Source organism: Perca fluviatilis, chromosome 17, assembly GCF_010015445.1.
Source record: "Perca fluviatilis chromosome 17, GENO_Pfluv_1.0, whole genome shotgun sequence".
Lineage (NCBI taxonomy): Eukaryota > Metazoa > Chordata > Actinopteri > Perciformes > Percidae > Perca > Perca fluviatilis.
In genome coordinates, this window is record NC_053128.1 from 22,358,893 (window position 1) to 22,384,804 (window position 25,912).

Consider the following 25,912-nt stretch of genomic DNA (forward strand, 5'->3'; position numbering starts at 1 on the left):
AACGCTTGGCTAACCATGTATGTTCTTTCAGTAATGTGTTCCTTTAAATGTTAATAGTTAAACACATTCATTCAATAGTTGCTCAGCAGACATACTCGGGATTAAAGCCCTTGTGTACTTTGCCTACTGAATCTAGAAACTGGACCCTAACCCTTGAGTTCATTTCCTCATGCCAAATTAATAACGCATCGGGTTATAAACATTGTAATCATCATCTTACCTTGACTGAGCAGAACCAGTGGAGCATACTTTGAAACATTCAAAGTAGCGACACTCTGGTGGTTCTCAAATAAGAACACCAAACTTCACTGATGGCCTTTGAGTTTCTGTACATCACATGCATCTCCTTTTGTACTACTTAAAATGTGAAGATGAAAAATAAATCACACACAAAAAAAAAAAAAACACAAGCCCAAATCCTGTGTAAAATCTGCATATAAAAAAAAATGTTGAGTATACCATTGCCTTCACCATGGCATGTAATGATACTACACAAGTAACTATATATTTACACAGAGACCAAATTGGGATAAAGTTGGTGAGAAACAAATGGGAAGGAAAACCAGAAATGATTGGAAGCATCCAGTGCAAGCCACAATGTTTCACAACCACTAAACACACACACACACACACACACACACACACACACACACACACACACACACACACACACACACACACACACACACACACACACACACACACGACATTTGCAGATGCCAATTATGTTAGCAGAAAATGTAGGTTTGTTTATGGGACAAAATCTGTTATGATTTGTGAGAAAAATAGATGGGAGTCGATGGGGAACGATAACTCCAACCTCTAATGATGTTTAATAAAGAATGAGGAGTCGAACCAGAACCCCACCCGAAGCATTTTGGTGACTTGGGCAGGGTCAATCTCTGTGGAAATGGAGGTTGGCAGTGAATGCAGGATAATGCCACATGTGTTGATGGTTATACCTCAGCAGTTTTCTCATGGGAAACTACAACCACTTCAGTGGTTCTCCCCTGTACAAAACAAGGATTCCCTGACTGCGTGTGATCAATAACTGGCCTGCACTCCCGCACAGCGAACACTGACATGAACAGAGTCTATCATTACCAACACAGTCATCTGAATTCATGCTCTCCTCCGAAGTTCCCATACTCACTCTTGGCATTCTGTAGAGATTTTCAGCTCTTTGGTTCGTCCCAGGAAAATTCTCACAAGAGCGCCAAAGTTCCCCGTTCTGGGATTGTTTTCAACTTGGGGAGAAAAAAGCAGGAGAAAACTTATCAGCAGCATTACATAAGATCCAAAAACATCCATATCATAAAGTTTGGCATGCAAACAACAATACGAAGAAACACATTTTTATGTTTTTTTATTTAAAGTCAAGTTGTGACAAGTTGACCAAGGGATTGACCAGTTAAAATTTTAATAAAAAAAAAAAAACACACATGAAGCATATTTATATTATAGGCAACGTACTGAGGATCTTGGCGAGGGGAATGACAGCCTCTTCCAGTAACTTGGAGTCTCCACTAGTTTCAAGGAAAAAACAGGGAAGAAGAGAGTTAGAAAGAAAAGGAGAAATACTTAAAATATATAGAGAAAATGGATCAGAGGAGCTGATTGCTTGTATTAACTGCCCTCTGTTGTCATGCTAGAAAGCTGCAGTAACCAAACACTAATAACATTTAAATAGTTTGCGTCTGCAATGACAGAAAATAGAAAATGTAAGTTGAATCATTTAAGTCATTTTTTTCAGCAAAAATGGCATAAATTATCTGGTCCCACCTTCTCAAATATTAATATTTGCTACTTTTATAGTTTTAACTAAATACCTTTGGGTTTAGGACTGTTGGTCAAAGAAGACAAACAGGCAATCTGAATATGTCGACTTTGACTTTTGGAACTTGTGATGGGCATTTTACATTATTTTCTGACATTTTACAGACCTTAACGATTAATCAATTGGAAGATGAGTCAATCATGAAAATAATCGTTAGTCACAGCACTGACTTTAACCACTAATAGTTTTGTTACCCCCAACGCATATATGTTCACTTTGTGTCTTTAGGTCTTGTCATGACAAATCTTTGATTATACAAGGAAAGCATAGTGCAATAATGAGCATAATTAGTACACAAGAGCCTATGCTCTGTCAACAACTTTTCAAAGATGAATGAATGAAAGTCCCTTACTAAATGAAAATGTAAAATTAGTCAAAGTCCAGTTGCAAGACAGAATGTAGTGTCGTGTCTTTACTTCTCAACACTATTTACAAAGGATTTAAATGTTGATCTATTCTCAGCCAAGCAGGACAATAACCCTATAGGATCATTACTGAGGTGAGCTCTGCAAACATCCTGTCTGCAGTTTATGGTTGGATCCTGGTTGAGAATCACACTTTATTTTTTTAATCATACTTTCTCATTAGATGCCAAACATTTCAAGGAGTCACTAATAGTTTGTTGTCCTTTAAATATTTAAACACACCAGTTATAAAACTGATGAAAAACACTTCCAGGACATTTTCCACCAAGGCCCCTAAGGTCTACAATTAAGAAAATGTTGCTACGGTTACAATTTACCTCCAATGTGTTTCCCCTTCTGGCTGCCTTCTTGTTTTGTTTTCATCTAGAGCTGCAACTAACATTTATTCTCATTATCAGTGTTGAGTTATTTAAAAATTAATTTCATTATTCTTCTGATGATTTAGTCTATATGCTCTTGTGAAAGTTCTTGACCTTAGTTTGGCAAAAAAAAAAATCCATAATACAAGTTTCGTTTAGCTTTCTCCTTAGCTTTCAACTACAGTTTTTGACATAATCATCATCATTGTGAGATGCGTCTGAAAGCTCCGGAGAAAGCTAGCAAGTAGGCGCCATAATGACGTCAAACAGAGAATTGTGCATGTAAAGCTGTAACCAGGACTTTTTGTTTGGTACTTTAACTTGATAAATTCCTGAAACTAATAATCATTGAATCTTGGATGTCCTGACTGGATCTGGAAGTATTAGATCGGAGCCAATATGGGCATTTTTTAACTGATTGGGGATCAGTAGTCACCCTGATCATCTTACTCCGATCATTTAGGTCAGTAAATTCTACACCATTCTAAGTAGAAGTTGAATTTATATGCGAGTTTTACAAAAATGCTTGCTGTACTAAGTTAAATGTATTAAGCTGAAGAAACCTTTTAGTTACTTTGTTATTTTTGTAAACAAAAAAAACTGATGTGCAGCTCTAATATCGAGGCAAATAAAAGTATTGGATCGGCATATATTCAATATTTGAAAAATTGGATCAGGATCGGTGGACAAAAAAAGCTGATCGGGACATCCCTACTTGCAACATTCTGGCACATAATCAGACAACAGAACCTTTCCACGTGTGTTTGTGTACCTGCTGGTGGGACTGATGAAGGTAAAGGAGATGAGCTGGTTCCAGAAAGGATCATTCTCAGATATGGATTCCGTGCCCATCAGGGCCCTGAGGCTGGGGTTATCGGACAGGTCACTGATGTGGCTGGTGTTGGCTCCCATCTCTCTCTACTGGCTCCACTCAGCCAGAGTCACCACTCTTCACTGCTTTTTCACCAGGCATATGCCAAATCCTGGAGCAGAGGAAATGCTTTAATATTTGAGGTCATCACATTTAACAAACAACTATGTATGTCCTAAACTATTAGGTGTTTGTGTCTGGGTGTCTGTACTGTCTACAATACAAATACAAACCCCAATTCCAATGAAGTTGGGACAGACGGTCCAACTTCATTGGAATTGGGGTCCCAATGGGACGTTGTGTAAAACGTAAATATAAACGGAATACAATGATTTGCAAATCCTTTCCAACCTATATTCAAATGAATATACTACAAAGACAAGATGTAATGTTCAAACTGATAAACTTCAGCCTCTCCAATCCCAGCTTTTTTTGGAACGTGTTGCAGGCATCAAATTCAAAATGAGTGAATATTTGCAACAAACAATAAAGTTTATCAGTTTGAAACATTAAATAGCTTGTCTTTGTAGTGTATTTAATTGAATATAGGTTAAAAAGGATTTAAATCATTGTATTCTGCTTTTATTTACGTTTTACACAATGTCCCAAATTCATTGGAATTGAGGTTTGTAAATGCATAAATCCCCAAAACACTGTTGAACTGCTGGAAAGTAGTCCTGGCAAAGAATAATTATCAACTCAACAAACACCGCACATCTGCCAAATGTTGTTTACAATAAAAGGTCTAATTAGCTCAGTAAAAACATGCAGTCACAATATCCAAGTCAATTTAAAGACTATACTTCATACTATACTGGAGATTGTGAATTTTCATTAATCAGGCACCCAGAGTTTGACTTCTCTCTTAAATACAGAGGCATTATGTCACCAAAATGGCTATAATGGCTGTTACAACCATCTATGTACGGTAGAAAGGCCAGTAGGAGATGTAACTGGCACAGAACTGAGATTCATTTTTATCACTTACCACTTGTAAACAATTCAGATTAAACATCATTTTTAAATTAATTTCACTAATCCATAGCAAAGATGTATCACAAGTAGCAGAGCTATCATGTGTGCCTTTGTTTCAATGTGGAAATATAAGAAGTGTATAAATAATACAAGAAGGCATGCTGCCACTGGGACTGATAATCTAATCTTTCGATCCGTGTATTTTAAAACAAATTCTTGATTTGTGTAATTATATGCAAGCAAAATCATCTGTCCTCACCAAGTCCAATACATCAATTTATTAGAAAGGCCAAGTTCACAACAGGATGACACATTAGGAACCAGGACGTGCGTTTCGTTTTCTTGAAATGGCACACCTTTAGCACACAGGTGTAACCTGCAAGCCAACATTTGCCCAAGTAAATTGGAGCACTCTGTACTAGACAGAGTTGTAGTCAACCAAAGAGAATGATAGTTTATACCCATATATAAAACGTTATATCTACGTGTATATACCTCTATCAGTATTAATGGAAATACATGAAAGGCACACATCTGAGCTAAGAGGAGATATACATTCCACCAAAACATGCTATTTGTTTCTTGTTGTTATTGGCTAACAGACAATTGTCAGTTCAAAAATTTGTTTCCAGATTCAGTGTGTAGTTTCCAGATTCAGTGTGCTATATCATGCGTCTTTAGCTCTATCTGCTTATAATGTAACTGCACTTGCATCTGCTTGAGTTAACCAACTTGCAAGTTAGCTAGCTCATCCTGTTTCAAGTGCAAGAAACAGTCTTGGTAATTTTGACTTTCAACACGGCTTATTGACAGTCACACATTAGCATTAAATCATAGCTAGGTAAATTTACGGTACTGATTCATGAGCGTGTACGGTTAACCGGGCAGTTAATATCTCACTGTCCAGTAAACAGCTAACGTTAACGTTCGCGGCTTGTTCGCCATCAGCTGACCGCTTACCTGTCATAAATGCTTCTCGCAGTTTCCACGGCTCTCTTGACTCCCAGGACCGTTAAAAGGCGACTGTTTTATACACTAATGGACAGTTGTGTCCAATTTTTTTTAGCAAGTGTAATTTCCAAAGGCAAATACTTGAAACTGCAGGTCATTTGAGAGAATTAAGTTTACTCTACATACCTCTCTCCTCCATGTTTTCCACGTCGCCACCCTTTGCGTAATGACGACATGTGGGCGTTAGTTACGTTTGTGACGTTCCAGATAGAAATAGGGCCAATAGATCCCAAGTGAAACATCTAAACCACGATCTAAACATAGACAGTATATAAGAATGAATGGATCTAAACCATGGATGTATTAAGAGAACTAAACCCCTAAACTAGACTATACATAAAAACCATAACAACTTTGATTTTCTATCTACTTACAGGTTCTATCTTAGAACATTTTACTCAGGCTAGCCACATCAATGGCTTATATTGTCTGAATATAATCACTGTGAACATCAATGCACTTATGAAATGATAAGTCAGCAAGCTTGTTGAGATGGATGCACTTGTTGTCAGTATGGATCAATGAATAAGCATCTTTTTTATATATACAAGATTGTATTTTATTTATTGATTCATTGAAATTTGAGGAAAACTATTCCACTAAGAGTAAATACATACAGGTATACAAGTACATGTTGTATGTATAAATTCATGATAACCAAGGAAAAGAAGCATATTTTATGTACACAATTGGCATGTATACAGTATGTATGTATGTATGTATGTGTGCATGCCTGGGCTGAACTATTAATTTTTATCTACTTCCAGTTTTATCTAAAAAATCTTTTACTCATTTTAAAATTGTCATGAAACTGCTAAAATCTAGTTTTTTCACTATTTGTCATTACAAATCTCAAACCATTTTTCCACAGGTATGATATTGCTGTTAGTTACATTTAAAATATCTCTAAAATACAAACAAAATTGAACCCTTAATGACTTTACAATATGAAGTGAGCAAGCTAGTTAAAGTGGAAGCCAATCTTCGTATGGGAGCAATAAAGCAGCCACTTTTTTGATTTGAAGGCTTTCTTTTATTCATTCATTAAACTGCAAGTTTGTTTTTACAAAACTATTCCATTGAGAGTGAATATTCGACACAGTAAATGCATATATCAATTTATGATTAACAAGGAATATATTAACAATGACCAATTTCTTAAAGTTATTGTAAAACATATGGAAAAAAAAAAGTAAAAGCAAGGTACGTACACTATGGAAGGTAATCAAAAACCACTCCATTCAAAGAAGAAATGATAAGTTAATTAATAGTTTCTCTATTTTATATTAACGTACTGTAATATTTACACTGCTTTAGATGCATTATGAACATGTATAGCCGTCAATCTGTCTTCTTATCTGCTGCTATAAGGGATCCATTGGCAGTGGTATCACCGTTGCTTTCAGGCTGAAACACATGACAAAGAAACTTTAAAAATGCAAATTATCGACAACATACAGTCATGAAGATGTTCTAAAACTAACACCAGTATCAGTCATGTTTAGGCTAAGTGAAACCCAACTTAACCTGCAAAAGCCAATCACCCTAAATTATGTTAAATATGAGAAAATACATTTATATTTGTCTGGATGAGCGGGTAAGTTAGGTGAGTTGTGGAAACACATTTTTCTATTGGAAATACTTCTTTTGAAGCAATTATCTGATATTCCTGCAATAGAGCAGGTCAATATGGCTGAAATTAATATCATGTTAGAAAGAACCCTTCTTCTATAGTCTACGGATATTCAATGTACAATACAATATTGAGCCCTACAGCTCTACAAAAATAAATAAATAAAAGAAAAAGGGTTTCATTATTAAAATGTCATAACGATGCACCGATACCACATTTTTCTTAGACCAAGTACAAGTAATTACATTTGGGTACTCGCCAATACCGAATATAAGTACTTAATAATCCCTCTGAGGTCAGAGGGTGTTTTCAGACACACAGATGATTTTGACCTGCTCTGATATTGTTGTCAACAAATGTAAGCCATATTTTCAAAGTACCATGCCTTTTTACTATTGAAAGCTCAGTGCCCGTGGGCTGGACATTTCCCTGAGCTAGTGTCAATAAAATAAATCATATTCCTGATATCAAAATACTGAGCGAAGTTTAGCAAGAGTGAAGAACGCAAAGTCCGATGACGCTATTCACATGCATATTAATTAGCCATGTGGATTTACTTGCTGTTAGAGAGAATGGTTTGTTTACGCCAGCAGCTACCAGTGTTTCCGCTAGAAAAAAAATTGGTACCGGTCATGGGACCTGTAAGGTTTCATTTTACAGGTCAAATGGGAAAAGTTCTGGTCAAATATTTTCCTCGGTGTTTATTGCGCTTAAAAAAAACAACTGATAGGCAGGCTATTTAAAGAATAATATCATCAAGGGATGTAGATTTATACTATTTATATTTAAATGTAGGCTACTTGCTACAGGCAGAGAGGTTAAAAGAATTAAATCAATGCACATAACATTGTGCTGATTAAAATTAAAATAGGCCTATTTTCCATTTGCTAGGCAGAGGAAATAAAACACAAACTACAGTGCAAAGTGCTGAGTTGAATCAAAATAATTGTAAACAAGTGTCTTTCTGCAACTCGCGATGCGCATAAGCCTTTGCCTTCCCCCAAGGCGACGTCGCTGCGCTGTTTTGATGCAGTTCTTCAGGGAGAAGCCTCTCTCTGCTGGCACACTGGAGACGGGAATTACGCAGGCTACTTTGGCCAGTATGACCCCCTCTGGATAGATTTCACCATAATCCCAATAAGCTTTGCAGGCTGTTTAGAAAGTCAAGCCTCCGTAAGAGCTGTCATCTTTAATGGCATCTGGGTGTGCTCCTTTTCCGCCGCCTACCTGCTCGACTAAGAATGTCACGTTGCTATGGTGTGGTATCAGTCATTTTATAATTACAAGTACATGCGCACGTTGTCAGGCTGATACCTGATACTGGCATCGGTATCGGTGCACCCCTAATAACAAAATAATTACTTTTCTATTAACTTACCATGCAAGTCCCATTACTCTTTTCGCTAACTTTTTTGTCAGTAGCGCCAGTCTCCTGAACCGCCTTTTTGGTCCAGAATGTATTAATAATCGGTGAAATAAAAGGATAGAGGAAAGGCTCCAGGAACCTCTTGTAGACCCACAACAGGACAGGAATCACAATACAGGGAATGCACACCATGGCTGTGGCTGAAACAGGCTGCCCAAAATGAAGAATCTGAAGCAGAGAAAGAACACACAGAGACTCACAAGCTTTCAAAATAATAATAATAGTAATGTGCCTTTATCTCAGTCACCACAGGGGTGTTAAACATTTTATGCAAATATATGAAGAAAGATAATTTTATATATTGATTTCATTAGACAAGACATATGACTGAACTGTCTGAACTGTCAATATAGATATCCTTGTGGGCTATAAGGGGGGCATTTAAAACCCTGCATATCTGTCCATGATGCCACCTGAAAATACAAATTAATTGAATGAATAGTGAAATGAAATGTGTGTGTATATATATATATATATATATATATATATATATATATATATATATATATAAAAATGCTGAGCAGTTACTACACAAAAGCATAAACAATCAAGAAATTCAATACCCTTATGAAACAAACGGACACATTTTCTGTATGCTTGGAGGTTGATGCTAGGTATCTGTGCATATGATTTATGAATGAGGTCCATTAATCATGAACAGAGAACAGAGAAACCAGGATTTTGATGCCTGACCAAAACACTGTATGTCTAATAAACTTAATGCTGACAGTGTGCGGGACTTCCGTTTTCCTATGCACCTGTTGACCAGGCGTGCATTATATCAAACTTAGTTGGACTTTGAAGAATAGAAGCTACATTATCAAAAATATATAAAAACTACAAAACTTGGTTTCTCATCCAAATCAAGGTTCTAAGGACAGAGACTGTCATATATTGTACAGATTGTAAAGCAAATGTGTGATATTGGGCTATATAAATAAAATTGATGTAACTATTGTTGTGACGTCTGCTCACAGTGCCCCAGATGATTGAGTGCCAAAACAGCAGCAACGTTTACCAGCAATTAGCAATCCACAAGATGATACATCCTTTGGATGATTTGTGTAGTGCCCAACAGCAATAAAAACCTTCACTGGTCATTCATAGTAATGCCTGTTAGAGTTGCAGTACAAAGATGAATATCAGCCAACCACACTGTAGTGTCGACACTGCTTCACAAGGGGGAGTAGAACAAGCAGATTTTAAGTGTCAAGATGCGAACAGTATCTGATAACGTTGATTCTCCATATCACTTTAGTAAACACATTTCTTATGCCTCCCTCCACCAGTTCTTAAAGCAGTGAGGTTTGTCACCAGTGACCTGTTAGTAAAACTGGTGTTTAAAAAGCTAATGTTAAGTTAAACATAGCAGAAAAGAGGCGGTGTTCTCTGCTCTCCTTTGCCACATTAATCGCCGACCTGTCGTGGCCCTTCTTGAGACTCCAGAGAAAAATCTTAACTTAACTTGTCTTTTGTAACTGATCAGCGTCATCAGAGTGGCTGATACACAGCTAACGTTAATGCTAGCTTCCTACCATCGCTCGGTAACGTTATGAGGAATTATAATTAACCTGCAGACTAAACAGCATTTTTCTAGCCATACATTAACTGAGTAAGAATTCTCACCTCTGCTGATGACAAAATAACCACAGTTGTCACGTACTGCCGCTGTAGACGAGTTATATTATTCTCATGTGTTTTGGTCTCTGCTGTGAAGTCTCCGGAATGCGATTACACATGCGCAATACCTACTTCCGTAGAAGAAGCGACTAGCTAGAAGCGGAAGTTGTCCGGGGCGCGAGTCTTTCTTCAAAACACAATCAACCACCACATGAGTTTCTGAATAACAACTTTGTAAGTGACTGACACATTATCAGAGTTAACAGTAAAAAGTTGTAAACGTTTATTTACTGGGGATGCTAGATAGTGCAATACATGGCAATGAAATTAGCGGCATCTCGCTATTTACGGTGTTTTTAACTGCTACATGTGATGCCTAGCTTAAAATATCAGTAGGTAAATAACAAGACAGCTAAATGACAGCTTCGTGCGTGTATTACATGAAGCTTTTAAGTCAAGCGTTCCCTCTTGATTTGAAAATGAAAATGGTATCCAATAAAAGAGGCCTCTCTGTAACAACATTTTCGACATTTAGCTAACTTAGCTATTTTATAGTTTGGTGCAGATTTTACTCTCCAGAACATTTGCTGTTCAGACATTCCTTGTAAAGTTCTGTGTGTCTTTCATTTCAGTCCCACGATGCCTCTGTCAACCCAGTCGCAAGGCGATGCTGAACAATACGTTTTAGTGGCCAGTTTGGATAACGCTCGCAATCTGTCCAACATACTGAAAGCAATCACATTTAAAGACCATGCCATCTTCAGCGCCACACCCAACGGTCTGAAGGTTACTGTGGAGGACTCCAAATGTCTGCAAGCCAATGCCTTCATCCAGGTGGGCTTGCTTTACATAGTAGTTTACTTTAGTAGTACTTTTGCATTGTAGTAACTGAAGTGATCCAGCTGAATGCAGGAGAGTCTTGTGTTTCTGTTAAATGTATCCCATTCAATGGCGATACTTGGAATAACAGGCACGTCTTCTTTTTGTTCCAGGCTGAGATCTTCCAAGAGTTCACCATAAGGGACGATTCGGTGGGTTTTCAGGTCAACCTCACAGTTCTGCTGGACTGCCTCAATATATTTGGAGGAAGCACAGTACCAGGTAAAGATGAAGGAATCAGTAAATAAATAATCCAAATATACATTTATTTAAACAACGTTTTCTAACTTTGGTCATATTTTAGCTATAGTTAGATTATTATCCATCTCAGATATAATTATACATTTTCATTAACTCCCTCGTGTGGTGATGCAGGAGTATCAACAGCCTTGCGGATGTGCTACAAGGGCTACGGTTACCCCCTGACCCTTTTCCTAGAGGAGGGTGGAGTCGTGACTGTGTGCAAGATCAACACCCAAGAACCAGAAGAGCCAGTGGACTTTGAGTTCTGCAGCACCAATGTCACAAATAAGGTAAACATTCACTATTCCATGTAAAGATAGGGATAAACTACTTTTCACTTTCTTTACAATGTCACTTACTTTACAAACACATTAGGAATATTTGTGACAGCATCTGCAAGTTTTATAAAAACAACACACAACTGATTACTACTCATGCACCTCTGTCTTTTTTCAAAGGTGATCCTGCTGTCAGAAAGTCTGAAGGAAGCTTTTTCTGAGCTGGACATGACCAGTGAGGTGCTTCAGATCACTATGTCCCCCAGCCAGCCATACTTTAGGTGTGTTATCAAAACTAAAACAGCATTGTTGCTTGTTAATGTTTACAGGACATTTGGCTACTTGTTATATTGCTAAAACTCCAAAGAACCATGTTTAGAATACATTCAACTCCTTTCAGTAATGAAACAGTTAAATCTTTTAAGGTTGGGGGCCTCTAGCTCACCCAGTAAGAGCGTGCGCCCCGGGTTCGAGTCGACCTGCAGCCCTTTACTACGTGTCATCTTCCATCTCTCTCTCCCACCTTTCCACTGTCACTATCAAATAAAGGGAAAAGCTCCCCCCAAAAAAAAAAAATCTTTCAAGGTTAAGGAAGTACACTAAACTCTACAGCCTTTTTTTGTTTGATTATACCAAACAAAAATCACCTCCTGCACACTGTCAGTGCTTAAATGTTAAATGGATTGAATAGCAACGTTTTAGTCGCGACCTTCATCAGGGATTCTGTTATAACAAAGTGAAAAAATTTACCATTTATTGTTCAGACTTCTTACTACCTTTCAGCTAAAGCGCTCTTCACTTTTTCTGCTCTTCAGGTTGTCTACGTTTGGGAACTCTGGAAATGCCCATTATGATTATCCCAAAGACTCTGACATGATGGAGCTTTTCCGATGCACCAAGACACAAACCAACAGGTATGCACCGAGAAATAGTCTATACTAACCCTGGGGTGGACTAGGGGAACTGGAGATTAGTAAACATATGAAAAGAATGGCATTGACAAAGTAGTGGATGAATTGACATAACGTGTTATTTATTTCCCATAAGTTTTTGAGTTGCATTTAGTTGCCTTATGCTTCGTGATGTGGTGAAGTGGTGATGGACTCGTCTCTTTAAAAGCTGATAACTGATTATTACGATCCAATTCAAACACCTCTATAATCTAACTACTTTTGTAATAACCTTTCTGATGGAAGACATTTAAATTGTCAGAGCAGGAAAAGCATAGGTATAATTATTTAACATTGATTGCTTTGTTCCATTTAATTGTCTCACAGAGCCATACCAGTGAGTCAAAATATCTGCTATGAAAAGGGCCAATTCTGCTGCCTCAGCTTTAGTTTGTCCACCTCTAGTAACACACACTGAGGAATTCTCTTCTCTATATCTGCCTGTAATGAGTTTTATTAAAGCGCCACCTTCTGTGCTATCCTCTGTTCATTGGCGACAGGTACAAGATGTCCCTGCTGAAGCCGTCCACCAAAGCCCTGGCTTTGTCCTGTAAAGTCTCTGTGAGGACAGACAGCAGGGGCTTCCTGTCTCTGCAGTACCTGGTCAGGAACGATGATGGACAGATCTGCTTTGTAGAATATTTTTGTTGTCCGGACGAGGAGGAGCAGTAATTACAGTCTGTGGAATAACCCTTTAAACAAGCACCTTAACTTCGGTGGCGGCCAGTCAATTGGAATGTGTAGGCAGTCCAGTGGGGTGCACACCGGAAATAAATGCTGGACTTAATGGGCCAAATGGATACAGTGGCTGCATTGTTTTTACAAAATGACCTGGTTCACCATTAGCCAAGTCATTTGAGTGGAGCATTTCCACTGGATTTGTGGAAAGATAATGTCACCTACCTGGTCTTGTCCCTGTGTGTAGTTAGACCATTATAACGAGTACATAATTCCATACAGATATGTGCTACTGGTAGGGAGACTGAGGTACTTGTCTCCCCTGCCTGAAACTTCATGAGCATGCAGTTTGTAGACAAATTGTGATCTGGTCATGGTCTGTGCAGTATGAAATCTTTCTGGAGTTTCTGCCTTTTTTCTTTGACACGTGGAGTAAACTGGTTGATGGCCCAAAAAAAAAAGAGATTTAAGACATGTCACAGGATAATTTCCTCAAGGTGTCCAATGTTGCAAGTATACAGTAGGTCTGCTCTCCACAAGCCTTCGATTTCCCTGCAGCTCTCCACACACATTGCCGTAATTGTCCATGTATACGGACACCTTTGACAACCACTTGTTAGTATATCAGACGACAGACCGTAAGTTTAAATTGTTTTATTTCCATGACATAGAAAACTGCAGTCACTCAAAATCAATAAACAATGTTTTTTTACACTGATGGAATATTTACTTTTATCAAATGGGCAAATGTTTTTGCTGTATTGTTAAAGCTGAGACTTTTATGGCCAGCTACAATCTGCACAATCTTACATTGGGTGAATCCACAACTACAGCAACAAATGTTATACACAAAGTAAATATTTAAGATTTTATAGTCAAAACTGATAATTAAATGACATTTTGCACATTAAGTCTTCTCTTGCTGCACTGTCACCTTTCCTTGAGACAATAGTGAATCATGGCAGCAGTAAGCCACTCACTCGGAATCGCGTCCCTCCCGTTACCTGCGTGCCATCCTTTGTCTTTTGAAAGCTTTGTGTTTATTCTTCTTCGTCACTTTAGGCGCAGGTGCTTCTGTTTGGATGTGAACAGCCTTCTCCTCAGCTGGCGTTAGGAAGACGTCGGCTGTAACGTCTTTGGCCACTTCCTGCTTCGCTTCAGTCCTCTTTGTTTTCTGCATCTCCTTCACCATTTGCTTCTCACGCACTCTGGCTGCTGCTGCCAGTCGGATCTCTCGCCGGTGCTGTGGGTTTGTGAAGAGAAATGTAACTGACAATCAGAAACTAATAGCAGGGTTTCTGCATGTTCTACCAAGTCAAATTTAAGACCTTTATAACAACAAGTACAACGAAATGCAGAGTCACAAAAGTACTTGCAAAGTACATAAATGTATTCAAATTGAATAAAAAGTGACAGTAATAATAATCTGTACATACACAGCAAATTATATATTTGGACTAGTGAAAGAAAGAAGTACAACACCACAGAATAAAAAAAAAAAAATTAAGATGTTTAAAATAATGTAAGACCTAGAACATAATACTTCTGCGAATTTAGGACTTTAAGGCCTAAAATATTGATTTTGAAATTTTAGACCCCATGAAACCCTGAATAGGATGTAGCAAGGTAATGCATCAGGCACACCACATGCTTACAATCTAAACTAGCAGGCACCGGATTTTTACCATGTTAGGAGACTTGAATTCTGGGTTTTCAAAGAGTGTAGGCCCTCCAAAGCTCCCCTGAAAGATCTTGATGAGGTTGAGAACCAAGCGAGGTCCAATTTCCACTAGAGAGGCATCCTCCTCGATGATCTGAACGGGGCACAGAGAAAATATTGCAAATGTAACTAAAATAAATATTTGAACACTGAACCCACAACAGAAGAACAATGAAATATTTACTAAAAATGCTGAAGTAAGCCTTGTGGACTGCGAAGAATAGTAAAACGTTACCTGGTAGTTTCTGAACCATATCCGGTTGTCTGCAATGGTGAATGTGAAGACGTGGTCCACAAAAGGCTGACTTTTAGGGTGGTACCGTGGCGTGGAAAAAGTCTGAAACAGTAAAATGTAATGAGTACTTCCTTTATTAATTTAGAAATGTAGATATATCTGCTTTCAATCAAAAGTAAAGCTTGCAAATGGTTACATTCACTGCTGCATTTAAACAATGATCACTGACACTGTCCAAGTCATATTACATCAAGTTAACTTTAACACTGTCTAAGTTTAAATTACACAAGTAAATGTAAAATTGTTGAACGTTCCAGTTAAGTAACACTCCATCTCAGAATTCCACAATATCTTCTGGCTGCAGTTGAACAGAAAGTACTTTGCTAGGTTAGTACCAAAAGTGTCGTCAGGATTAATGTATGCATCTTGTATACACACCTGGATGAAGAGCTCCTTCAGTAAAGCAAAGTGGGGCTCCTTGTCAAATTTCTGTAGGAGAAAAAAGAAAAAAAAAGGTTTAGCTCTTGTTCAGGTTCTGAAAAGTTCTTACCTTTTCACTGAACTACCAGCTGTCAACGTGCATAAATGCATATTTTTTTTGCAGCTGGGAAATATAGGACCCCTTAGTACTCAGATCAACGATAGGAAATCATGTACCAAGAGTGTAGTGTGTGTGCAGGTGAACATTTTATAGTTCAATTAATCAAAAACAATAATTAGACTGATAATTATTGAAATTGTCTGATGTCATGCACACAGAGGCCCACCACTGAAATACTCACGGGATCGAACGAAAGCAGCGGCCTGGATCCTTTGAGGCAGTTTCCTGTCATCTTGAGTTCAGCCAGTGTGTGAACTGTGGAGGAGACAATCATATAAATCTGTTGTTTTTTTCTCCATGGCACATGACCGATGTTGTCTACTGCACTTCAGGATTGTAGGACAGATGTAACTCACTGTTTTGAACCAGAAACTTTGCAGAAGGTCCATGAGGACTGTTTGAAATCCTATAAGAAAAGAACATTATTGAATTTACTTTGAATGTGTTCTATAACAGCGGCTCCCAAAGTGGGGGCCCCCCTAGGGGTCCTTGAGGTGGTCCCAGGTGTTCCACAGCAAAAAGATTAAGAATTTATTTTTTTACTATATTTCCATCCATAAGTAAAACAATGACAGAATGTATGAGTAATTTTGGTCATGGGCTTCATACACTTTCTGTTATAAAACCTCTAAAAAAGCAAAAATCCTAAAACATACAGGACCCAATGACAAAATCTTATCAAATGGGGGTCCGTGGATAAATTAGTGTCAGTTTAGGGTCCTTGACGTGAAAAACTTTGGGACCACTGTTCTATAACACCAATTACAAAAGGGCATCATACTGTTTAGATAATGTAAGAAAGATCAAATACACACCACATATAGAGGTCCTGCTTCTTCTTGGCCTCAAAAAAGAGGCATTTGTTGCAGTTTTTGATCTCACACACCTGCAAACAATGCAGATCTTTAATTAATCTGTAATGTATCTGAATATACATGTGTTTGAATCTTTAAAAAAAACTCACCTCATTAACAATGAACAGCTTGTCCTTTCTGTCCATTTTTGTATCTAAAAGACAAAAGAAAAACATTGTTATTGGGGCAGTATACTTCACAAAACTTATATCTCTGCTCAACATAAGTAACAATGTGTAGTCCACCCATGTGGGGGGTGTGAAATAATACTGTATAATTGACACAGGGCACTAACCTGCTTTTGAATGAGGCATCAGGGTCCTCAGATCTTGCATCAAGTGTCTCGTTCTGAAGTTAATGCCTCTTGAGGAGAAAATGAGAACCCTTTCCTTGTTGGTCCATTTACCCTGTTCAAGATAATTCATTTCATAATATCAAAACAAACAAAAACACGCTTACAATTACATAATTTAAAACATCCCCGGTGATTCAGATGGCCTCCTTACACTTTAATAATAGCCAGGAAACATTGAGCAAATCAAATGTTTGCTTGGCCCGGTTATGTGAGTGTTGATCTCAGACTGGGCACGTTGTGATTTAACGACTTTATCTTTGTCGTGCTAACGTTACACAATAAAATACATAATTAAATGCGTATGTCATGGCTAAGTTACGGGGTGGTTGTTGTTTTAGTACAACAATAGCATTAAATAACTTAAAGAAAACATACAACCGTGTATTACGCTAGCTAATGTTAACTCGCTACCAACTTCTGTGGCTAATAAGCACAAGCACTTACCAACGAAACCGGTGGTGGAATCGTGACTTCATTTTTCTTCTCCTGTTCGGCTTCTAACGGTGCTTCAGCTTTATCTACTACAAATTTCCCTTTCTTTGCCTTTTTATTAACAGGAGCCTGTCCTCCACGTTTTCTCTTGAACGCCGACATGTTTGTACGCCGATACAAAATCTCGCGTAGAATCTATCCAACTCAAACACACGTGCGGATAGAGCAGAGGAGGAGACCCCTAGTGGCGCGGAGGTGGTAGAGCAGGTACTAAACATGGCGTCACATCCGAAAAAAATATATATGTCAATGAAAAAAACACACTGTCTATGGAAAAAAACAACTACAACTTTAACGAGGACTATGAATTTTCTACGACGGCGTATATTAATTCAAAGCAATTATTAATTCATTAATAATTCAAATGATTATATTTTTCTAATTATATATAATGCACCTAGAGAATGGTCTGGCAAAGCGAGACTAAATGTGATATAATAATGTCAACAGGGCCATTGCCAAGACTTTAGAAACACTGAGGTCATCAGTCTGCATATTGCGCACTAATACATCCATAATTGTACGCCCCACAGTCCTATGAAGAATTTGATCAGAACATTTAAGATCTTTAAATTCTTTAATTTATTTTATTTCTTCATAAACAGAGAGGTGTGGTAGTCAGCATGCATTGTAAATAGTTCATGCTTTAGTAGGTACTTTTTTTATCACCACATTGGTCTCAAGGAGAGTAATGGTATAATATTATATAGTAAAACTCTATTTGTAGAGGGCAGCATAGGGTTAGAGCTTCATGTCTGCCGAAATTACAAAGTAAAGAAGACCGATTCTCGCGAGATTTAGCGGCACCATACAGTGGATAGGGTTTATGATGCTTATGGTTCTAGCAACCGGTCGTAAATTAACTTATCGCATAGAAGCTGTTTGACAGTGGTAAAGGACATTGTGTGTATTTAAATATGTAAGGCCAAAACATTATAATATCATCTTCTCTAATATACTGTGAGAAGTCTGGATACTTTAAGAGATAGAATAGAAATGCTGCAGTTAGCATATCTAGCTACATGCTGCAGTTAGCTTTGACTGGGACAACGTGAAGAACATCTTTACAGAACATTTATCCTAGAGTCAACTCTGTCTTTATAGTTAGCTAACAATGAAGTGTCACTATGAAATCTTGGGTGTGAAACGAGACGCAGGAGACGATGAGTTGAAGAAAACGTATCGTAAATTAGCATTGAAGTGGCATCCGGGTAAGATCACAGTATCTCTGATGTAAAAGTATCTATACCGCTCTGGAATAATACCTCATTCTATAGTCACTTCTTCGATATTTGCAATTATAAGTATTGTTAGTATTGGTAAAGTATCAAAAGTGAAGAGTAGTCTTATGTGCCATCTCACTGTGACATGTTATACTATATTGTGATCTATTTAAGCTCCTTAATTCTTCATTGAACCATGGCAGAGAAGAAGGTTTCAGCTTTTTATATTTGACTGGAGCTACAGAGTATAGAATGTTTGTACGAGTTATTAAAAACACTGACCTTGTGCTTTTCAAGTAACTAAAATAAAACACCCACTTTTAATATTCTAGTGGTCTGCAACACTTCTTACATATTGATTACATAGTGTTAATTTACTAATGTGCGTTTGAAACTTGTCTTATGTATTTCTTACTCTGAGAACGTGGAGATGCTATGTTTGAAACTGCTTTGTGCTGGTATATTCCTTCTGCTGTCAGGTTTTCATTCTTGCATCATGCAACGCTATCAACAAGAATCTTATATCAGTAAAGCTTTCGATGAAGTTTTTCACTCTAACAATAGCTGTGGTTTCCCTCTGAAATTTCCAGATAAAAACTTGGACAATGCTGAAGATGCGGCGGAGCAGTTCAAGCTGATTCAGGCAGCTTATGAGGTCCTGAGTGATCCGCAGGAGAGAGCTTGGTGCGGATGAATTTATTTCAAAATGTGCAGCAGGGCTCTGATGTTAAGAATAACAACATCTTAATTATTTTATGCACAAATCGTGTGGGTGAAGTGTGTCTTAGATAGATAGTGTCCTTCTGTGTGGCAGGTATGACAATCATAGGGAGGCTCTTCTGAAAGGAGGAATCAGTGGAGATTATGAAGATGACAGCATTGACCTGCTGCAGTACTTCACGGTCACCTGCTACTCTGGCTTTGGAGATGACGAGAAGGTTAGTGTTTGTGGTCAACCATGTCTCTTCAGTTCTCTTCTTGGACAAGAAAAAATGCCAGTAGAAGCAGGATCTCAATCTGCCAAAGAAACATATTTCAAACATCCCATGCAGTCTCATTTTGTGGGTGATAAATCAATGATGTCACCTTATATTTGTTTCCAAAGAAAAAAGAAAATTCCCGCACCCACTTGTCACCTCTGCATGGGTTTTTTGGTGCGGAAGTATTTTTTCGTTGGAAATGGATCTTCAAGTGAATTAATTCCATGCTTTACAAAGGCAACAAAGCAAGTGGGCTGTGTGTTGCTTTCTACTCACCATATGATATGTTGTCAACATGTCTTTATTATGTCCTGAGGAGGGGAGAAAACCAAAAACTGTTACAGTAAGTGTTAAGCTGTGCAGGTTTATCCACAATAAGCACAGAGATACGTGTGAATGACCTAGAAATGGAATCTTAAACTCAAAACACATACCACACAATTTGAATGGATGTCTATTTATTTTAAAAAGTCAATGCAACCCAGTATTTGTGGCACCACACAACTAAATAACAGGTCAGACTATCTGTCCTTGTTGGATTATTCTACAAGTAAGAGGAAGGAGTGTTGAGATTATCAAAAGGAATTGACAATATTTCTGCCAGCTGCAGGAATGTAGGCAAGCTGAAAATAATGCCCCACTTAAAAAGAAAAAAGATCCAATCTCCTTTTTCAGTATGTAACAACATGCATCCAGTCTACCAAAACTGCACAATAGACCCAAGATTTGATGAAACCCAGGTAGAATTGTTTTGGTTTAAATTCCAAAAACTACGAGTCGCTTGCACTTGTTGTTCAAATTGGAGGTGGCAGCTTCGTCCTTTGGGATTGTGGGGACAGAAATTCTTTGTGCATCTCAGAACATTTATTTTCTCATGTATTATTCCCTCTCGTTTTTATCCACTCTCTCCCTTAGGGCTTTTACACAGTCTACAGGAATCTCTTTGAGTCCATTGTAAAGGAGGAGATGGAGCACAGCAAGGTGGAAGATGAGGAAGAGGAGGAGTTTCCTCCCTTTGGAGACTCTCAGAGTGACTATGACACCGTAAGCCAGCACCACACTTAAAACAACTTGTCTCAAGGTTGTTCCTCTGTTGGATGATGTAAGAGCTCTTTCTACAATTCAGTTATATGAATAAAATACTAGTACATTTTCTGTGCTACCTTCTCTGAGTAAAAACAAAACTAAAGAGCAACAAGACTTAAATATTAATAGGGAACCAGAAAGATTTTTAGTTGGCTTGGGTACTTATTCAGTCTCTATTTCCAGGTAGTGCACGTGTTTTACGGCTACTGGCAGAGCTTCTGCACTCGTAAAAACTTTGCCTGGAAGGAGGAGTATGATTCGAGGCAGGCCTCCAACCGCTGGGAGAAAAGGGCCATGGAGAAGGAGAACAAGAAGACCAGAGAAAAGGCTCGAAAGGAGCGCAACGAGCTTGTGCGTCAACTCGTGGCTTTTGTTCGCAAGCGTGACCGGCGTGTGCAGGCCCACAGGAAGCTGGTGGAGGAGCAGAACGCTGAGAAGGTCAAGAAGGTGGAGGAGCTGAGGCGGGAGCAGAGGCTCAGACAGGCCAAGTAAGTAGTGGATGGATGGTTGGGTAAATGTGACATTTATCTGTCTCTTTTTCCCTTCTCATACTCATAATACTCTACTGTATGTCCACCCAAGACTGGCAGAGGAGTACAAGGAGCAAAGCTGGGCGGCCATGTCTGAACTTGAGAAGGAGCTGCAGCAGATAGAGGCTCAGTACGGAGAGGAGTTTGGAGATGCATCCGAGAGTGAGGAAGAAGAGCTGGATATGGACACACGGGAGAAGAACGGCGACGAGGGAGGAGGTCAGTGAGCCGGCGTGTCCTTCTCACTTCGCTTAAAATTGCATCCCAGACTCCTCCGCTTGCCTCCCTTCCTCGCGTCCGTCCGTCCCACCGCATGGGGGAGACGCGAGGAAATCATGGGAGGAGAGAGGGAACGAGCAAATGTGTTTAAGAGGGATAAGACATCCGTTTCCTCTGATGCGCCACATGAATTCATCAGCTGTTTGGGCGTGTTAGCAACCCTTTAAGCTGCGCAGCTTCCGTGAAGGCTGCTCCCGTGTTTCCTCACCTATAGACCGTTTTCACGGCAGACATGTTGACATGTCATAATAGGAAAAGCACAGGTGTATTCAAAACCATTAATGATGGCTGCATTCCACTTAGGAGAGTCCCTGGTATTGTGCATGCTAACTCACATAGATATATATCTATGGCTGACTCACTAAAATAGCTTACTGGGACACTTGATGGAATTGAGCCATGAGTCAGCTGTGCTTTTCCTACTATGACAAGTCAAAAATGTGTGCTGTGAAAAAGGTCCACAGCTCCTCGGTGATCCTTCCTCAGTCCTCGGGGTAGAAATAAGGGCTTTGAGACGGCCGTCACGGAGCAGGGACCGAACAACTTCCGGTTCAACAGAGGAGCTATCAAATAAGAGAAAAAAAAGCCTGAACTATAAATCGAAATGTTCAGCAGGACTACCGTTAACCCCTTGCATTAACTATAAATCCAGCGTTAGAGCAAACACTTTAGTAAACTATTTCAAGCCACCTGTTTGTCTTTTGTTTCTCTAAATTAAAAAAAGGAGTTTAAGACATTGTAACAATATCCAATTAGGCTGTGTTTATACATAGTAAACTGCGGTTTATATTTAAGGTTACATTTTAATTTTGAATTAATCTCAAAGGCAGCAAGTAATACTGGGCACACACCATGTTTGATGTTTGAATTGAAGTCGATTGTCAGTGAACTTTTTTTATTATCCTTCTTCAATGCATCACTATTCATTCACAGATGCAAAGCAGCCCAATGGACACGAACTGACAATTGATGATTATTATGATGGTCTGTACTGCCCAGCCTGTGACAAATCCTTCAAATCAGATAAAGCGTGAGTAACCCCTCTCTCACTCCACCACCTACCTGCAGGGACCCCACAGGGTCCACAGGGGTGACAACCTCTAATGCATTCACTTAACTGTTATTGATGTCAGCGTTGCATTAAAAAAGTCGCACAAAGCTTATATTTAGATTAGATTCAACTTTATTGTCATTGCACAAGTAAGGACAACCAGTACAATGAAATGCAGTTTTACATCTAACCAGTAGTGCAATCATTAAAAGTGCTTTTTTTCTTCATAGCAGTGCTTAACCCTTGTGTTGTCTTCCCATCAACCTTTTTTACGCCTTTTTTTCACAGTTTTTTCCCCAACGTTTTTAAATTGTAAAATTTTTCTTCTACTCATTTTCAGCGCTTATTTCTTCATCCCATATTTTCTGATATAAAACAAAAATTTAAAACGGGTCAATGTGACCCGAAGTCAACACAAGGGTTAAAAATGCAAAGTCCAAAGTGTTAATAAAACATTGACATGACTTACTCAATGTCCTGATGTAAATGACAGAACAGACTGCCTAAAATCTTGGTAATTTTATCTTCGGCACCAAATGATTGCATGTGTGTGGACTTAATTTACTTTTTGTTGCTTTCTGTGGTGAGGGCAGAGTTTTTCCTGGCTCAGAGTGGGCCTTTGGGGGAGGGGGGCGTTTATACACTTGACACACACACTGTTAAATCTGTGTTGGTAATGCCAACGGTACTTTTCGTTGTTTCTTTCCTTTTTTTCTCTACAGTATGAAAAACCATGAAAAATCAAAAAAGCACCGGGAGATGGTAGCGTTTCTACGGCAACAGCTGGAGGAGGAAGATGATTTACTTGGTTTGAACCTGAACGGAAAGGAAGGAGGACAGGAGGAAAATGAGGAGGAGGAAGATGAGGAGGAAGACAAGCCAAGGCAAAAGTGTGTAGCTTATTTAGTACCTTTTCACCTGGTTGTCAGTGTGGTTAGAATTACATATATTTTTTTGCATTTTTCTTTTACCTACACAGGCTGTCCAAAAAGCAAAAGAGGAAAAAGAAACAGAAGAAAGTAGTACAGGTGAGTTCTATATTCTTCTTTCTTTCAGAAGCTGTGCCCGGTTTAGTGTGATGTGAACCTTCTCATTTTATGCTCTCTTCCTCCATAGCCGAGTGCTCCAGAAGAGGAGGAGGAAGAGGAGGAGGAGGAGGAGGAGGAGGAAGAAGAGAAACCAACGTTGACCACATGCGAGGAAGATGCCCCCGATAAGTCAGAGAACACTACAGAGCCGGAGAAGCAGGACGCTCCCCCTCCAACAGAAGTCAAGAGGTCAGTCCAGTTCACCAGTCCAACTGTGTGTGGTAATTGCGTGGTGCTGGGCAGGTAGTGAACAGGTGGTTTATTAGAGAGTTTATTAGTTTCCCTGGAAACAGCTGCGTGGTGGAAATGAGCTTGATGAGAGTGGAGTTTATGGGTCGTGAGACCAAAATAATGAGTTGAACGATGCTTCGAGAGTCAGGTCGTATTGCCTGTGTTTCAGTTACACTTGACTCAACACTGGGAAAATAGGGGATGCAACAAAGTTAATTCCTAAAATAAATTAGGCAGGATAACAGTTATTTGTAGGGCTGGGTATCGTTACCGTGACTTTGATACCTTTTTTCAGATACCAATTTTTTTTTTCTTCTTTCTTCTTTTCTTCTGTTTCTGTTATGCTGTTGCCTCACATTGAGAATGGCTTTGTTATTTGTACACGCTATGAAACAAATGTCAATAAAAGAAAAATTTGATCACCAAAATAAATTACATTACGGCACAAATCTTTTTATTTTTTGCACTCCTACTACGTGAGCCGTGTCTGTGCGTAACATAGACTTTTTCCTGCCTGCCTCTAGGACAGGTAACATTAGACAGGCAATCACCAGCCTTATTAGATCTTGGTAAAAGCATGCTGCGTGCTTATTGGCTCACTGACAATGATGAGATTTACTCCTTAGGTATTAAAGTTTGGTATTGAATGACGAGGCATTTTTCGATACTCTGTACTGAGGAGGCTATTTGGTCGGTTCTTAAAAGTTACTGAATTTGGTACCCAGCCCTAGTTCTTTGACAGTTTTAAAATGTAACAGTGTCTATCTTGCAGTTAAGAATGTGATTATTACTTATCTGTCATCTGAATGTTGCCTCAGCAGCTCTGGGAAGACAAAAGGAAAGAAGGGAGGAGGAAAAGAAAAAACGAAGAATGTCAAGTCAAACACAGAAGGAGAACAGCTTCCTGAGGTTTGTATGGTTAAACCCAGAGTTTAAGGATTCCATGGGAGTGATTTGTGTTTTCCATTTAATCATTTCATTATTACAAATCTCCTCTGCCCACACATGCGTCCACACTTGTTTAACATGTAACTTAGTTTGAGTTATAAAAAAATAACCTTATTACATAATTTACTGTGAGGAAACGATCCATGCTCATTCAGTCCCATTCTGATTTCCACCTTCAGAAGGAAATAAACCTCCGCTGTGTGACCTGCGACAACGAGTTCTCCACAAGAAACAAGTTGTTTGACCATCTAAAGACCAGCGGTCACGCCAGCCCTCTTTCTTCAAACGCTCCCAACAGCTCCATGAACAAGAGCAAAAAAGACAAGAAGAAGAACAGATAACAGATTATCTGGTCAGATGAACCTAAAAGAGTTTGACTCAGCAGGGACACAGAAAACATAAGTATCCCGGTAGGAAAATAGGAAAAAAAAAAAAAACTTTCAAAATGGACTGCTGGAGAGCAGATAGTAGATAGTGTTTTTTTTAATTACACAATCTGATCAGTAAGACAGTTGTGTATGTGTGAGAGAGATAAGACTGTTTTACTATTGTAAAATATAGTTTTCCAGATTAGTAGGATGAAATATTTTCAGTACCTTTCCCAGTAACTTATGAACGTCTCTGTACTGATAAACCTATGTGGAGAAATCCAAACATACAGTATGTGCACAGGATACACCCTATTATTAGATCCTTGAGTATCACCTCGTGGTTTGTCGTAGGGGTATCAGTGTATCATAAAAACAAAAGGTGACGACACTGCATGTTGGTATTTATACAACTCTGGATTGATTTGCATTAATGCCTCAGTAACCATATCTAACAATAAACTCCTGTATGTTGGATATTTCTGTACAAAACACGCACCTGTACCTTTTTTGTTGTTGATTTATTACACACACAAAAACCAAAATAGAATATTTAAAAGAAGGAATAGTAGCTAATTCAAACATGATAATTTTTACATCTATAGCCTGTGAAGCAATCATGATGATTTAGTAGATCTAAATGGAGCAAAATGAATTTCAAGTCAGTCAGGAAGATAAAGATTGTT

The 25,912-nt window shown here is 38.6% G+C and overlaps 5 protein-coding genes across 8 annotated transcripts in view; 2 read left to right on the plus strand and 3 right to left on the minus strand.

Annotated features, from left to right (window-relative positions):
• The window catches only part of dym (dymeclin), a 61,921-nt gene extending 56,260 nt beyond the window's left edge, over positions 1 to 5,661 (minus strand). For 2 of the 3 annotated variants that reach the window (XM_039779260.1, XM_039779263.1), the window contains exons 1-4: positions 5,428 to 5,636; positions 3,394 to 3,604; positions 1,474 to 1,526; positions 1,154 to 1,247 (exon numbers count right to left, since the gene is read on the minus strand). In XM_039779260.1, the coding sequence (XP_039635194.1) occupies positions 1,154 to 1,247; positions 1,474 to 1,526; positions 3,394 to 3,533 (287 nt within the window). In that variant the 5' untranslated portion in view covers positions 3,534 to 3,604; positions 5,428 to 5,636. Of the gene's footprint in view, positions 1 to 1,153; positions 1,248 to 1,473; positions 1,527 to 3,393; positions 3,605 to 5,427 lie in introns of all 3 variants that reach the window. The other variant, XM_039779262.1, reaches the window with a different exon arrangement.
• Positions 5,662 to 6,061: 400 nt separating this feature from the next.
• LOC120545178 (UPF0729 protein C18orf32 homolog) lies at positions 6,062 to 10,277 on the minus strand. The gene is made up of 3 exons (XM_039779266.1): positions 10,164 to 10,277; positions 8,490 to 8,705; positions 6,062 to 6,885 (listed from the first exon to the last, which is right to left on the minus strand). The coding sequence occupies exons 2-3, from the start codon at positions 8,667 to 8,669 to the stop codon at positions 6,820 to 6,822; spliced, it is 246 nt and encodes an 81-aa protein (XP_039635200.1). The 5' UTR covers positions 8,670 to 8,705; positions 10,164 to 10,277; the 3' UTR covers positions 6,062 to 6,819.
• Positions 10,275 to 13,899, plus strand: rad1 (RAD1 homolog (S. pombe)). Its single transcript, XM_039779265.1, has 7 exons — positions 10,275 to 10,391; positions 10,790 to 10,991; positions 11,150 to 11,258; positions 11,412 to 11,569; positions 11,738 to 11,838; positions 12,373 to 12,471; positions 13,008 to 13,899. Exons 2-7 carry the CDS (start codon positions 10,797 to 10,799, stop codon positions 13,177 to 13,179), a joined length of 834 nt encoding a protein of 277 aa, XP_039635199.1. The 5' UTR covers positions 10,275 to 10,391; positions 10,790 to 10,796; the 3' UTR covers positions 13,180 to 13,899.
• bxdc2 (brix domain containing 2) lies at positions 13,825 to 17,544 on the minus strand. The gene is made up of 10 exons (XM_039779264.1): positions 17,395 to 17,544; positions 16,891 to 17,002; positions 16,706 to 16,749; positions 16,557 to 16,627; positions 16,098 to 16,147; positions 15,923 to 15,996; positions 15,579 to 15,629; positions 15,141 to 15,242; positions 14,871 to 14,999; positions 13,825 to 14,428 (listed from the first exon to the last, which is right to left on the minus strand). Exons 1-10 carry the CDS (start codon positions 17,542 to 17,544, stop codon positions 14,186 to 14,188), a joined length of 1,026 nt encoding a protein of 341 aa, XP_039635198.1. The 3' UTR covers positions 13,825 to 14,185.
• Positions 17,545 to 18,220: 676 nt separating this feature from the next.
• dnajc21 (DnaJ heat shock protein family (Hsp40) member C21) lies at positions 18,221 to 25,730 on the plus strand. Of its 2 annotated transcripts, none has more exons than XM_039779294.1 (12): positions 18,221 to 18,653; positions 19,256 to 19,349; positions 19,480 to 19,603; positions 20,561 to 20,689; positions 20,915 to 21,219; positions 21,314 to 21,480; positions 22,474 to 22,570; positions 23,314 to 23,481; positions 23,571 to 23,619; positions 23,708 to 23,868; positions 24,729 to 24,819; positions 25,038 to 25,730. In XM_039779294.1, the coding sequence occupies exons 1-12, from the start codon at positions 18,557 to 18,559 to the stop codon at positions 25,197 to 25,199; spliced, it is 1,644 nt and encodes a 547-aa protein (XP_039635228.1). In that variant the 5' UTR covers positions 18,221 to 18,556; the 3' UTR covers positions 25,200 to 25,730. The 2 variants fall into 2 exon arrangements, with proteins under 2 accessions (XP_039635228.1, XP_039635229.1); XM_039779295.1 differs by having other exon boundaries at positions 24,732 to 24,819.
• The last annotated feature ends 182 nt before the right edge of the window (positions 25,731 to 25,912 follow it).